General features: G+C 37.7%; 2 protein-coding genes across 2 annotated transcripts in view; one reads left to right on the top strand and one right to left on the bottom strand.

Moving 5' to 3' along the window:
- The window catches only part of mis18a (MIS18 kinetochore protein A), a 22,705-nt gene extending 18,931 nt beyond the window's left edge, over positions 1 to 3,774 (bottom strand). Inside the window, exons 1-2 of the mRNA XM_062046762.1 lie at positions 3,230 to 3,774; positions 1,406 to 1,472 (exon numbers count right to left, since the gene is read on the bottom strand). Of these exons, the coding sequence (XP_061902746.1) occupies positions 1,406 to 1,472; positions 3,230 to 3,644 (482 nt within the window). The 5' untranslated portion in view covers positions 3,645 to 3,774. The remainder of the gene's footprint in view (positions 1 to 1,405; positions 1,473 to 3,229) is intronic.
- Positions 3,746 to 13,424, top strand: part of haus1 (HAUS augmin-like complex, subunit 1) — a 10,243-nt gene continuing 564 nt past the window's right edge. The window contains exons 1-6 of the mRNA XM_062046761.1: positions 3,746 to 4,120; positions 4,201 to 4,375; positions 8,463 to 8,730; positions 8,803 to 8,926; positions 10,956 to 11,021; positions 11,082 to 11,153. Of these exons, the coding sequence (XP_061902745.1) occupies positions 4,100 to 4,120; positions 4,201 to 4,375; positions 8,463 to 8,730; positions 8,803 to 8,926; positions 10,956 to 11,021; positions 11,082 to 11,153 (726 nt within the window). The 5' untranslated portion in view covers positions 3,746 to 4,099. The remainder of the gene's footprint in view (positions 4,121 to 4,200; positions 4,376 to 8,462; positions 8,731 to 8,802; positions 8,927 to 10,955; positions 11,022 to 11,081; positions 11,154 to 13,424) is intronic.

The raw sequence follows: 13,424 nt of genomic DNA, 5'->3' as shown, positions 1-13,424 counted from the left end.
TCGTAGCCACAGCTGCCCTGGGGTAGACTGACGGAAGCGTGGCTGCAACTTGCGCCTACGGCCCCTCCGACCACCACCTATCATTCATCATTCATTTCACCGGTGTGAGCGGCACCGGTGATTATCACTGCAAAATGCAACAAATATGCAACAAACTTGGTGAAACATGAACGCAAAGGACAAAAACACCCACAGATCCATATAATGATAATAATCATCTATATAACATCACTTTTCTGCACAACAGAACTTTGTTGGAGAAATCTACTTCCGTGTAATCAAACCCCGCCCACTCAGCTTGCAGCTGACCTGACGTATATTACCGTAATAACCCGTATTCCACTCAAAAGTGCAGATTCCTTCCATTAGAAAACACTCAATAGTTCAAGACTTGCGGTACTTTGAAAAATGCACTGCTCATCATATTGGCGGCTCCAGTTACGATTGTAAAATGTTTACAAAAATAATATACACTGTGCAGTGTTTCCCATAAACTGCCAAGATACCTGTGGCGGTGGGGGCGTGGCTATGGGCGTGGTCACCATAACATTATCGAGTAATTTGCATAATTTACTACAATGATTTGATTTTCTCTAAAAAGGCTCAAAAAATGTATACTTACTAATTAATAATAACAGTTTTGTTTTAAACGTCCATCCATCCATCCATTTTACAATAAAATTACAACACTATGTACATATTTATATACAGATTTGAACAATAACTTATTCTCTGAAATATATTTATTAATTGTGTTTCTTACAAAAAATATATCTTATAAAATATAAAAGCTAAAATGTCTCAAAGCTCTGCCCCTTTAGTGCATACTAAATAATTTAACTTTAGCCTACTACTACAACCATATTATTTACCAGCAACATAAAGTGAAACAGAGACAGAGGTGTCCTGCCACAGTTCAGTAACAAATAAACAGAAAACAGTAGTGGTGGTAGATAGACACAGAGCTTCATCAAACATCTGATCCACTGAACAAAGAGCTCCAAAAATCTTGAACTTTAGACTGCCATCAGTTTTACTCCCTACACTTAACCACGTGTTTCCTACTGCCTGCAGACTTTGCACCCTTTGTTATATACACATGTTGTGTTTCTAATATAAATACATTTAATAAAGTCAAATACAAATAAGGCAACAAGAGAAGTATCCTACACTTCTCTTTTGTAAAGTAAATCTGAACAGCCTATATGGGCATCTACATCAACTATATGATTTGCCTGAGAAGCTGGAGAGGACAACAAAAAAAAAAAAACAAAAAAAAAAAAAAAAATGTTATATATATATATTTTTTTTTTGTGTGGCGGACGTAATTCTTTCGTGGCGGGCCGCCACAAATAAATTAATGTGTGGGAAACCCTGCTGTGGAAGATGGACGGGAGTTTCTTACCAGAGATAACCTTTGCTGGCTTCATGCAGCCGAGAGTCATTTCCGATGAAAACATTGTCAGTGGTCCCTAGAATCAAAACATATCAGGGCAGTGATTTTCCGAGCTGAACTTAAACGCATCATTGTTATTTAATGTTGTCGTCTATTGTTATTTGTATATTTTTGTAATGTTATTTTTATATTTTTTATTGAACATATACGCAAACCCCGTTTCCATATGAGTTGGGAAATTGTGTTAGATGTAAATATAAACGGAATACAATGATTTGCAAATCCTTTTCAAGCCATATTCAGTTGAATATGCTACAAAGACAACATATTTCATGTTCAAACTCATAAACATTTTTTTTTTGTGCAAATAATCATTAACTTTAGAATTTGATGCCAGCAACACGTGACAAAGAAGTTGGGAAAGGTGGCAATAAATACTGATAAAGTTGAGGAATGCTCATCAAACACTTATTTGGAACATCCCACAGGTGAACAGGCTAATTGGGAACAGGTGGGTGCCATGATTGGGTATAAAAGTAGATTCCATGAAATGCTCAGTCATTCACAAACAAGGATGGGGCGAGGGTCACCACTTTGTCAACAAATGCCTGAGCAAATTGTTGAACAGTTTAAGAAAAACCTTTCTCAACCAGCTATTGCAAGGAATTTAGGGATTTCACCATCATTTCAAACAATTTCACTTGTGGATCATTAAAGTTTGTCTAAGTCTAAGTCTATCTACGGTCCGTAATATCATCAAAAGGTTCAGAGAATCTGGAGAAATCACTGCACGTAAGCAGCTAAGCCCGTGACCTTCCATCCTTCAGGCTGTACTGAATCAACAAGCGACATCAGTGTGTAAAGGATATCACCACATGGGCTCAGGAACACTTCAGAAACCCACTGTCAGTAACTACAGTTGGTCGCTACATCTGTAAGTGCAAGTTAAAACTCTCCTACGCAAGGCGAAAACCGTTTATCAACAACACCCAGAAACGCCGTCGGCTTCGCTGGGCCTGAGCTCATCTAAGATGGACGGATACAAAGTGGAAAAGTGTTCTGTGGTCTGACGAGTCCACATTTCAAATTGTTTTTGGAAACTGTGGACGTCGTGTCCTCCGGACCAAAGAGGAAAAGAACCATCCAGATTGTTCTAGGCGCAAATTGTAAAAGCCAGCATGTGTGATGGTATGGGGGTGTATTAGTGCCCAAGACATGGGTAACTTACACATCTGTGAAGGCGCCATTAATGCTGAAAGGTACATACAGGTTTTGGAGCAACATATGTTGCCATCCAAGCAACGTTACCCTGGACGCCCCTGCTTATTTCAGCAAGACAATGCCAAGCCACGTGGCTTCATAGTAAAAGAGTGCGGGTACTAGACTGGCCTGCCTGTAGTCCAGACATTGAAAATGTGTGGCGCATTATGAAGCCTAAAATAGCAGAAGGGAGACCCCCGGACTGTTGAACAACTTAAGCTGTACATCAAGCAAGAATGGGAAAGAATTCCACTTCAAAAATGTGTCTCCTCACTTCCCAAACCTTTACTGAGTGTTGTTAAGAGGAAAGGCCATGTAACACAGTGGTGAACATGCCCTTTCCCAACTACTTTGGCACGTGTTGCAGCCATGAAATTCTAAGTTAATGATTATTTGCCAAAAAAAACAAAACGTTTATGAGTTTGAACATCAAATATCTTGTGTAGTGCATTCAACTGAATATGGGTTGAAAAGGACTTGCAAATTATTGTATTCCGTTTATATTTACATCTAAGACAATTTCCCAACTCATATGGAAACGGGGTTTGTTTTTATATGATTAAAAAACCTCACTTTTTAAGCGTATTTGACAGTGTTGGTCCTCGGCTCCATCCCACGACATGGAGTCCCCGACAGGCAGCCTGCATTTCCCGCAGACGAACACCGCCGGCCCGTCATCGTCTTCTTCCGCTTGGCTGCTTTCTCCGACCAAGGTGGAGTCTAAAGTTCGCGTTTCGAATGTGCTGTTTGCGAGTTTGAGGGCGTCGGAAAGCAACGTACTTTTCTTTGGTTTGTTGGCGGCTTTGGAAATAGACATTCCCCGGGACGCCATTTTTAAATATTCGCGGCTGAAAATCAGAGCACACTCGAGCGAGGGGAGGAAGCAAGAGAGCTCCGTCTTAAACACTTCCGCTTCGGTATTTTGTGACTGGCAAAATATACTAAACGTCGATTTAGTTTGTCTTTTTTTTTGTGAACATAGATTCATTCAGTTATTTATTTTCATTCTCAAACCCCTTTTGGGAAGGGAGTTTATCCGCGAAATAAACTCAAACCATAACCGTATTGTTTCACGTAAGGCTGCGCCATCTTGAATTGACTATTAACTCTTTGGAGGAAACGCGATGGCATGAAGACGACCAGTCGTATTTATTTACCTCTTTCTTGTTCATTTAATGCGTCATTAATTCTTATCCGAACGATTTGCAAGCCATTTTAGTTTTGTGGAAATGTATTCACGCGTCGGGTGAAAAGTATACAATTAGTCTGCTGACGTCATACTCCAATACAGTAGGTGGCGGCAATGCAGCTGTGACGTTGAGTGCCGCCGCCATTAAAAGTAGAAGAAAAAGAAAATGTCGGCGGCGCGAAAACGGAAATAAGTTTGTGTGTTTGTCCGATTCCACGCCTGTAAGAAGCCTGTCGCGCTCTTCTCCTTCGCCCATGGATGAAAAGGTCGATAAGGTAACGAACTGTGTGTAGGTAGAGACTTTATTGGTCAAGTTATTGACGTTGTTGTCATGGCAACGTGGTTGTTTTGGTAGGTGAACAGCTGGCTGAGTGCCGTGTTCGGGGAGCAGGCCGTGCCCCGGTACGAAGTCAACATCAGAACCGTGGAAGTGCTCCACCAGCTGGCCTGCAGCAGCGAGGCCCGCTGCACGGAGACCACCCTGCTCACAGAAGACCTCCACCACAAGGCCTCAGAGTACCAGGCTGACGGTGAGGCACTGCAAAAATGAGGAAAAAAACTGTATCACAATATTTTATATCAGTCGATATGGATAAATATTGATATTTTCATTACCTGTGGAAAATAAAGACCAGTAGAACAATCTTAAATCTAAAAAAAATATATAGATATTTAAAATGTAACCTTCCTCTGATTATAATCCCTCAGCTATCAAGACAGAAAGGAAATGTCAACACAAGCATGGAAATCACATTGAACACTTATCTCACACCTGAGAAGAACTATTTTCTGCAGGTTTAGTAGCAGGAAGTTACAGCTGTGCTCTAAAGGGTGAGCGTGGCTAATAAGGTGGTGTGGTATTAGCAGTCTTGCATTGCGTCATTTACAGACCACATTGGTCTGACTACGAACACTCCAACAATGTAAACAAAATAGTCAAATCACATTGAAGACTTAACAATAAGCTCCTAAAAAGAAGGAATATGTAAGAAATGCTTCATCAAGTGTAAGAAAGTGCAGGTTTAGTGCCAACTAAGGTTGTATGATATACCTTAATATAGTGCTAATTAATTTTTTTTGGATTAGATATATTTTATTTTAAATATGCAACAAACAAGAGCAAGCCTGATCCAATACAGTAATATAGCCTTAACAGCCATTATAACAAAATGAAAACAATGGAGAATAAAAACAAAACAAAAAATAAACAAAATGAGCAATGGACTTTCTTTATTTTTTTTCTTCTCATATTTGAAAAGGAGTGAGAAGTTTGCACTTATTTAATCCCGCCCCTTTTGTTTAAATCATAAATTACTCTGAGCTAGAACTACCTGTTCACTCTATGTTCAAACTTAATGAACTTGTATATACATAAATTATTAATATATACATACATATGCACACTACACACATACATAGCCACACCATTACCACTAGTGATTTTGGAAATGGCATCATACCACAGCAGCAGCACCACTGCCTCAATGGGCAGCCCCACACTCTTCTGTAACACAAACAACCCAATATCAAACCCCATCATATTCAGTACCGCACAATCACAGAGAACTTACAAGCAGAAACAGTGTGTAGACAGAAAAAGGAGAACTGACTAATTTTGGCCTGATAACTAAAGTTAATGGTGTAGTTATGACACTGACGGGCATACTTAGTCAACAACCATACATGTCACACAAAGGGTGGCCGTATGGACAAGGCCAACACTGTCATAAACATGTGCCATATAATGAAACCACACTAAACAACAATGACAAACACATTTTGGGAGAATAGTTGCACCGCAACACAACATAAACACTACAGAACAAATTCCCAGAGTTCCCTGCAGCACCAACTCTTCCGGGACGCTACAATGTAAACAAACGCCACTGGTGGATCCACTGTAATGATACCAAGTACAGGCGCGTATCTAGTTGATAATACTATGATTACATCGATATTTTTTAGCATCACAAAATCTTCTTTCGTTTAAAAAAAAAAAATTGATATTATTTTTATAAACTCAGGAAATATGTCCCTAGACACATGAGGGCTTTGAATATGACCAATGTATGATCCTGTAACTACTTGGTATCGGATTGATACCTACATTTGTGGTATCATCCAAAACTAATGTAAAGTATCAAACAACAGAAGAATAAGTGATGATTACATTTGAACAGAAGTGTAGATAGAACATGTTGAAACAGAAAATATGCAGACAATAACAGTAAATGAACAAGTAGATTAATAATTAATTTTTTACCACTTGTCCTTAATAATGTTGACAAAATAATAGGTGGATAAATGACACAATATGTTACTGCATATGTCAGCAGCTAAATTAGGAGTCTTTGTTTGTTTACTTACTACTAAAAGCAGTGTTTCCCACACATTCATTTATTTGTGGCGGCCCGCCACCAAAGAATTATGTCTGCCACAAATAAAAAAATAAATACAATTTTTTTATTTTTTTGTCCTGTCCAGCTTCTCAGGCAAATCATATAGTTGATGTAGATGCCCATATAGGCTGTTCACATTTACTTTACAAAAGAGAAGTGTAGGATACTTCTCTTGTTGCCTTATTTGTATTTGACCACTACTGTTTTCTGTTTATTTGTTACTGACTGTGGCAGGACACCTCTGCCTCTGTTTCACTTTATGTTGCTGGTAAATAATATGGTTGTAGTAGTAGGCTAAAGTTAAATTATTTAGTATGCACTAATTAAAGGGGCAGAGCTTTAAGAGACATTTTAGCTTTTATATTTTATAAGATATATTTTTTGTAAGAACCACAATTAATAAATATATTTCAGTGAATAACTTATTGTTCAAATCTGTATATAAATATGTACATAAAGTGTTGTAATTATATTGTAAAATGGATGGATGGATGGACATTTAAAACAAAACTGTTATTATTCATTAGTAAGTATACATTTTTTGAGCCTTTTTAGAGAAAATCATATCATTGTAGCAAATTATGCAAATTACTCGATGATGTCATGGTGACCACGCCCATAGCCACGCCCCCACCGCCACAGGTATCTTGGCAGTTTATGGGAAACACTGAAAAGACAAGTTGTCTAGTATGTTCACTATGTTATTTAAGGACAAACTTGCAATAATAAACATATGTTTAATGTACCCTAAGATTTTTTTGTTAAAATAAAGCCAATAATTACATTTTTTGTGGTCCTCTTTGTTTAGAAAAGTACCGAAATACATTTTGGTACCGGTGCCAAAATATTGGTATCGGGGCAACACTAGTGCCAACAAGTTGCAGCTGTGCTCTAAAGGGTGAGCTGAGGTGGTGTGCAGTGTTTCCCATAAACTGCCAAGATACCTGTGGCGATGGGGGCGTGGCGATGGGCGTGGTCACCATGACATCATTGAGTAATTTGCATAATTTACTACAATGATATGATATTGTCTAAAAAGGCTCAAAAAATGTATTCTTACTAATTAATAATAACAGTTTTGTTTTAAACGTCCATCCATCCATCCATTTTACAATATAATTACAACACTTTATGTACATATTTATATACAGATTTGAACAATAAGTTATTCACTGAAATATATTTATTAATTGTGGTTCTTACAAAAAATATATCTTATAAAATATAAAAGCTAAAATGTCTCTTAAAGCTCTGCCCCTTTAATTAGTGCATACTAAATAATTTAACTTTAGCCTACTACTACAAGCATATTATTTACCAGCAACATAAAGTGAAACAGAGGCAGAGGTGTCCTGCCACAGTCAGTAACAAATAAACAGAAAACAGTAGTGGTCAAATACAAATAAGGCAACAAGAGAAGTATCCTACACTTCTCTTTTGTAAAGTAAATGTGAACAGCGTATATGGGCATCTACATCAACTATATAATTTGCCTGAGAAGCTGGACAGGACAAAAATTTAAAAAAATTAAAAACCTTTTTTTTAAATTTTTTTATTTTATTTGTGGCGGACGTAATTCTTTCGTGGCGGGCCGCCACAAATAAATGAATGTGTGGGAAACACTGGTGTGGTATTAGCGGTCTTGCCTTGCATCTGACCACGGTCCCTTTGAATACAAACCCCCCCAAAAAGAGCCACTGTCCAGGTGACTTTTCCTCTTTTATCCACAATTTCTTCATTTTGACTTTCTCTTCTCACTCCATGCAAAGAATCCACCAAACACGTGATAGTTGAGACTGTCGCCTGATTGGCTGGTAGCGTGTCACTCCCACTGACCATGCTTCCGCTTTCTTCCGACGAAGAAGACATGGAACGCATCTTTTATTGATATCGATTACGTGTCTATCGCGGCATGTATTGATATTGCTTATTAATGTAGTCCAGATTTGAGAAATCCCCATAATATGGACCATTTCTGATGTTGTCGCAAATAAATGAAAGGTTTAACCAACTATAAACGTTGTTGTAATGAATATTTAAACAACGTTTATATTTTTGTTACGTGTGTCGTTAATTAGATAATGGCGTTGCAGATAAAAAGTATCGGTCTGATATCGACCATCAGTATCGTCCACCATTCAAATGCAACGCTAACTTTAGCATGGCACTGCTACAATACCAAATTGTGTTGATGCTGATTTGGAGTTTGTCCGTGCAGGCGCTCACCTCCAGGAGGTCCTTCAAAGCGTGGGCCTGACCGACGAGAGCCTGTCCAAGTCCTCCACGATGTACACGTCCGCCCTGGTGGACATTGCCACGGTGCTGGGAGTCCGAGACACGTCTCTTTACAGCTTCATGCCCGCCCTGAACCGCCTCACCGGCGAGCTGCTGGACGCGGAGAAGTCCGAGAGGAGGGCGGAGCGCGAGAGTCTGGCGGTGCAGAAGAGGCTCAGCGCCGCCCTGGTGCTGCGCGGCAACCTGGAAGAGTGAGAACGTCCCAACGCTGTGGTCGTTGCCGTCGACAACCGCGCGCTAACGTCTCTCCTTCCGCCCGAAAGGGACGCCGAACACATTTTGAAGAGTCAAGCGGTGGAGAGCGCCAAGACCGAGGAGAGGCTACTGAACATGGACTTTGTGAAGGACAAGGCTAAAGAGCTCCGCAGCAGACTGGAGAAGAAAGAGGTAAGAAAGACGAAGCAAGGGGGTGTCCAAACTTTTTACACTGGCAGGGGGACATTTTGATAGTTGTTGTTTTTTCTAAAACTAACACAATTAATTTTTTTAAAACTTTCATGGTTCTCCTTAAGTTTGGTCGGGTCGCTGTCATAAAAATGCAAAAAAATATATATATATTTTTTACTTTCAACTCCTTTATCTTTAGATCAACTTCAGATCTATTTGTTGATATAAAACATTTTTTCAATGCTCTTTTTGTAAAAAAAAACAACCAAACACTGCTTTTTATGGCAAAACACAGAACATGCAATATTTTCCCCAAAAAGATTTTCAAAGTGTAATATTTGAGGTGAAGTAATTGGAGCCTTCAATATGTCAATAATTTGTAACAAAATTAATTTTGATTCATTTTTTTTTTTTAACAATAATCGTTTTTAGAAGAGAAAAAAGGGCCTCCCACATAAATGTCAAAAATAAGTCATATTGATGTAAAATGTAATTTCAATGCTTAAAAACCTCTAAAGGCTTAGTGGCCACATGCGTGGACAGCACCTTTTAGCTCTTATTTCCAAAATTGTGTACACTACTGAATTGGGGTCTTATGGCCTCTTATGTGGACACTAATACTGCCATCTGGTGGTGTCAAAAGAGTATAACATACAATGGAATTTGGAAAAAATAAGTGTGAAAATAAGAATTAGCATGTCACTAAACATGAAGTACACGTTTGTTACTTATGGACTAAATACATCATATCAAAACATGATTCTTAGTTTTTATTCTAATTAGGGTCCAATAAGCCTAAATAGCAAAGAGAAATAAAAAAAAGCATGTAAACAAACAGCTTGGACCTTAAGAGGTTAAATCTGTAGATCTACATCAGATCTGTCGATACAAAGCTGTTTTTTTTAATGTTTTATACTCTTTTTTTTTTTTTTTTTTTTTTTTTTGTAAAAAGCAAACCCTGCTTTTATATGGCAATAACACAAAATATGCAATATTTCCCCAAAAACTATTTTAAAGTGAAATATTTGATGTAAAGTAAGTGTCAATAATTCAAAACATTGATTTGAATTCTTTATTATTTTTTGAGCAATGACAGTTTTCAGAAAAAAACAATCCCACTAAAATTCTCAGGGATTCAAATAAGCTCCATTCATAAATGTTAAAAATAAGCCATGTATTATTTTAACTTTGTTTTTACTTTCAATGCTTAAATCTCGAGATCAACTTCAGATCCATCAATTGATATTAAGTTGTATTTTTGTTTGTTTCATGCTTTTTTTTTTTGAAAAAACAAACAAGCCCTGCTTTTTATGGCAAAGAAAACAAAATGAAATATTTTCCACCCAAAAATATAAAAGTGGAATATATTATGTGAAGTACTTGAATAATTCAATGATTCATAGAAACATAATTTTGATTAATTGTTGTTTTTTGAGCAGTGATCGCTCTAAAAGTCTCGGAGCTCCAAAAGGACTCGCTCATAAAAGTGTTAAGAATAAGTCCAAAAAGAAAAAATTTTTTTTTTAACATTCAACGCTTAAATCTCGAGATAAACTTCAGATTCATGCGTCGATTTTACATTTAAAAAAAAAAAAATTTATGTGTTTTTTTTTTGGTTGGTTTAATGCCTTTTTGTCAAAGAAAACTTACTTTTCTCTATGGCAAACACACACAATATGCAATATTTTTCCCCAAAAAGTATTTTAAAGTGTAATATTTTATGTGAAGTAATAGGAGCCTTGAAAATGTCAATAATTCATAACAACATTGATTTTGATTCATTATTATTTTATGGGCAATGACACTTTTAAAGAAAAAAACAGCCTGCATGGCAGCTTTGCGTTATTAGAGTTAACATTGCAACTTTTTCTTCTTAAATTTGCTGTTTTATCCCACTTTTTAACGTTTAAAAATTATATTTATAATAGTATGTTTAGAATGTGAAGCGGGCAATTAACAAATTAGCCCACGGGCCACACTTTGGACACCCCAGTTCTGGTATCGAAATTCCGATCCTGTTTTGATCCAGGCTCAGCTGGCCTCCAGGAACATGCACAAGTCGCTCACTCACCAAGCTTTGGTTCAACTCTCAGAGGTGAGTTCAAGCCGTGTGGAAAATCCAAGACTTTGTTTTTGTAACCCTTGCTTTGGACAGGAAGTGACCGCGCTGAAACTAGAGACTGTCCCCTTGAAGAAGAAGCTGGAGCCTTACATGGACCTCAGCCCGGTTGGTTGTTTCCACACATCAGCGTTACACCTCTTCCTTCTGTAAATATTAGCTAGGGGACGGACGAATCGATCCGATTCCTGGGGTGGCGATTCGACTCAGAATCGATTCAACATGATTCTCACATTGTATTATTTGGTCTTATAATTAGAGATGTCCGATAATGGCTTTTTTTCCGATATTCCGATATTGTCCAACTCTTAATTACCGATACCGATATCAACATATACAGTCGTGGAATGAACACATTATTGTGCCTAATTTTGTTGTGATGCCCTGCTGGATGCATGAAACAATGTAACAAGGTTTTCCAAAATAAATCAACTCAAGGTAGCGGGGGGTGTATATTGTAGCATCCCAGAAGAGTTAGTGCTGCAAGGGGTTCTGGGTATTTGTGCTGTTGTGTTTATGTTGTGTTACGGTGCGGATGTTCTCCCGAAATGTGTTTGTCGTTCTTGTTTGGTGTGGGTTCACAGTGTGGCGCATATTTGTAACAGTGTTAAAGTTGTTTATACGTCCACCCTCAGTGTGACCTGTATGGCTGTTGACCAAGTATGCCTTGCATTCACTCATTTGTGTGAAAAGCCGTAGAAATTATGTGACTGGGCCGGCACGCAAAGGCAGTGCCTTTAAGGTTTATTGGCGCTCTGTACTTCTCTCTACGTCCGTGTACACAGCGGCCTTTTAAAATGTCATAAATTTTACTTTTTGAAACCGATACCGATAATTTCCGATATTACATTTTAAAGCATTTATCGGCCGATAATATCGTCAGTCCCATATTATCGGACATCTCTAGTTATAAATAAATGAAACTTTTTCAAAACCAGTTAGAAAATCTCATTCTGGTTGCACAGAGATGGCCTAAAAAATTATTTTTATAAACTGATAAATATTTAAAAAAATTGTAGGAAAAAAATAATTATTTTTCAAATCGATGTTTGAAAATTGTGAATCGATTTAGAACCGAGAGGGGAAAAAAATCGTGATTCGGATATTAATCAAATATTTTTTTTTTTTGCACTCCTGATAGCAGGGGTGTGAATATTTCTGGCACCTAATGATTCGATCCGATTCCTGGGGTGACAATAGAGTCGATTCTTGCAATGTATTAGTGTAATATTTGATGTGAGGTAATAGGAGCCTTGAATATGTCAATAATTCATAACATTGATTTTGATTTATTATTATTTTTTGAAAAATAACAGTATTTAGAAAAAAAAGGGCCTCCCACATAAGTGTCAAAAATAAGTCATATATTGATATATATTTTAATTTCAATGCTTAAATCTGTAGATCTACTTTAGGGGCCGTACTTATCAAGCTTCTTAGAGTGCCATTTTACACTTAAGTCCTGTGAATTTGCGAAATTTAGTCCTACTCTCCAACTTAAGAATAAAAGCTTTTTATCAACGTTCTTAAGTCTAAGAATCACTCCTACTCTCCACGATATTTAAGAGACCTTCAGAGGTGTCTTAAGTGGTTAGGAGTTGCCAGCAGGGGATGGCACTGAGGCGAGAGAGACGTGCGCGAACATTCAGGGAGCGGAACGATGTCCTGGATTTGTTTGATGACGAGCAGCTGATCAAACGGTATCGTTTAGACAGAGCGGGTATTATTTTTGTCACAGATTTAATACTTTTCGATTCCATGTTGATTTCTGCATGTGTCTGCAGTGGGCTAGTATATATAGAGCCACCCACACCAGTTTCAAATTAGTTGCCTAATCAATGAATTGGAAAGAAAATGTTATGACAGTAGCGTATGTGTGTGGCCGTGAGGTGAGTGACGTCAGTGAGTGTGTGGGCGAGAGAAGAGAGGGAGCGGTAGCGTGAGTGCCGGCGGGGACTAGTTTGTTTTGTATTATTTTGTAGTTTATTGTCAAAATATACACTCCCATTGTCCACTTCAATATTTCCAAGATATTTCTTTATTCTTAGACAACGGATTCCCTTCCGTGATTGGTCATTTCTATGGACACAGAAATGACGTCACCTAAAATTGCGTTTACGGCACATAGTAATGTCGTAATTCAGCTCTGAGTGTGACACTTAAGATTCAGTCCTACACTTCGCTGAAAGTGTGAGTAAGACGCTTGATAACTAACTTTTAAGTGCAGCTTTCAGCCAAGAATTTATTTACTCTTAAGTCAACTCTTAGCAGACTTCTTAGGAGTCATTCTGAGAAGCTTGATAAGTACGGCCCCAGATCTATATGTCGATACAAAGCTGGTTTTTGTATGTTTTATACTCTTTTTGTAAAAAAACAAAA

The sequence above is a fragment of the Entelurus aequoreus genome, linkage group LG05, assembly GCF_033978785.1.
Source record: "Entelurus aequoreus isolate RoL-2023_Sb linkage group LG05, RoL_Eaeq_v1.1, whole genome shotgun sequence".
NCBI classification, from domain to species: Eukaryota; Metazoa; Chordata; class Actinopteri; order Syngnathiformes; family Syngnathidae; genus Entelurus; species Entelurus aequoreus.
Note: the sequence above shows the minus strand (reverse complement) of the source record. Positions and strands in the feature narration are given on the sequence as shown.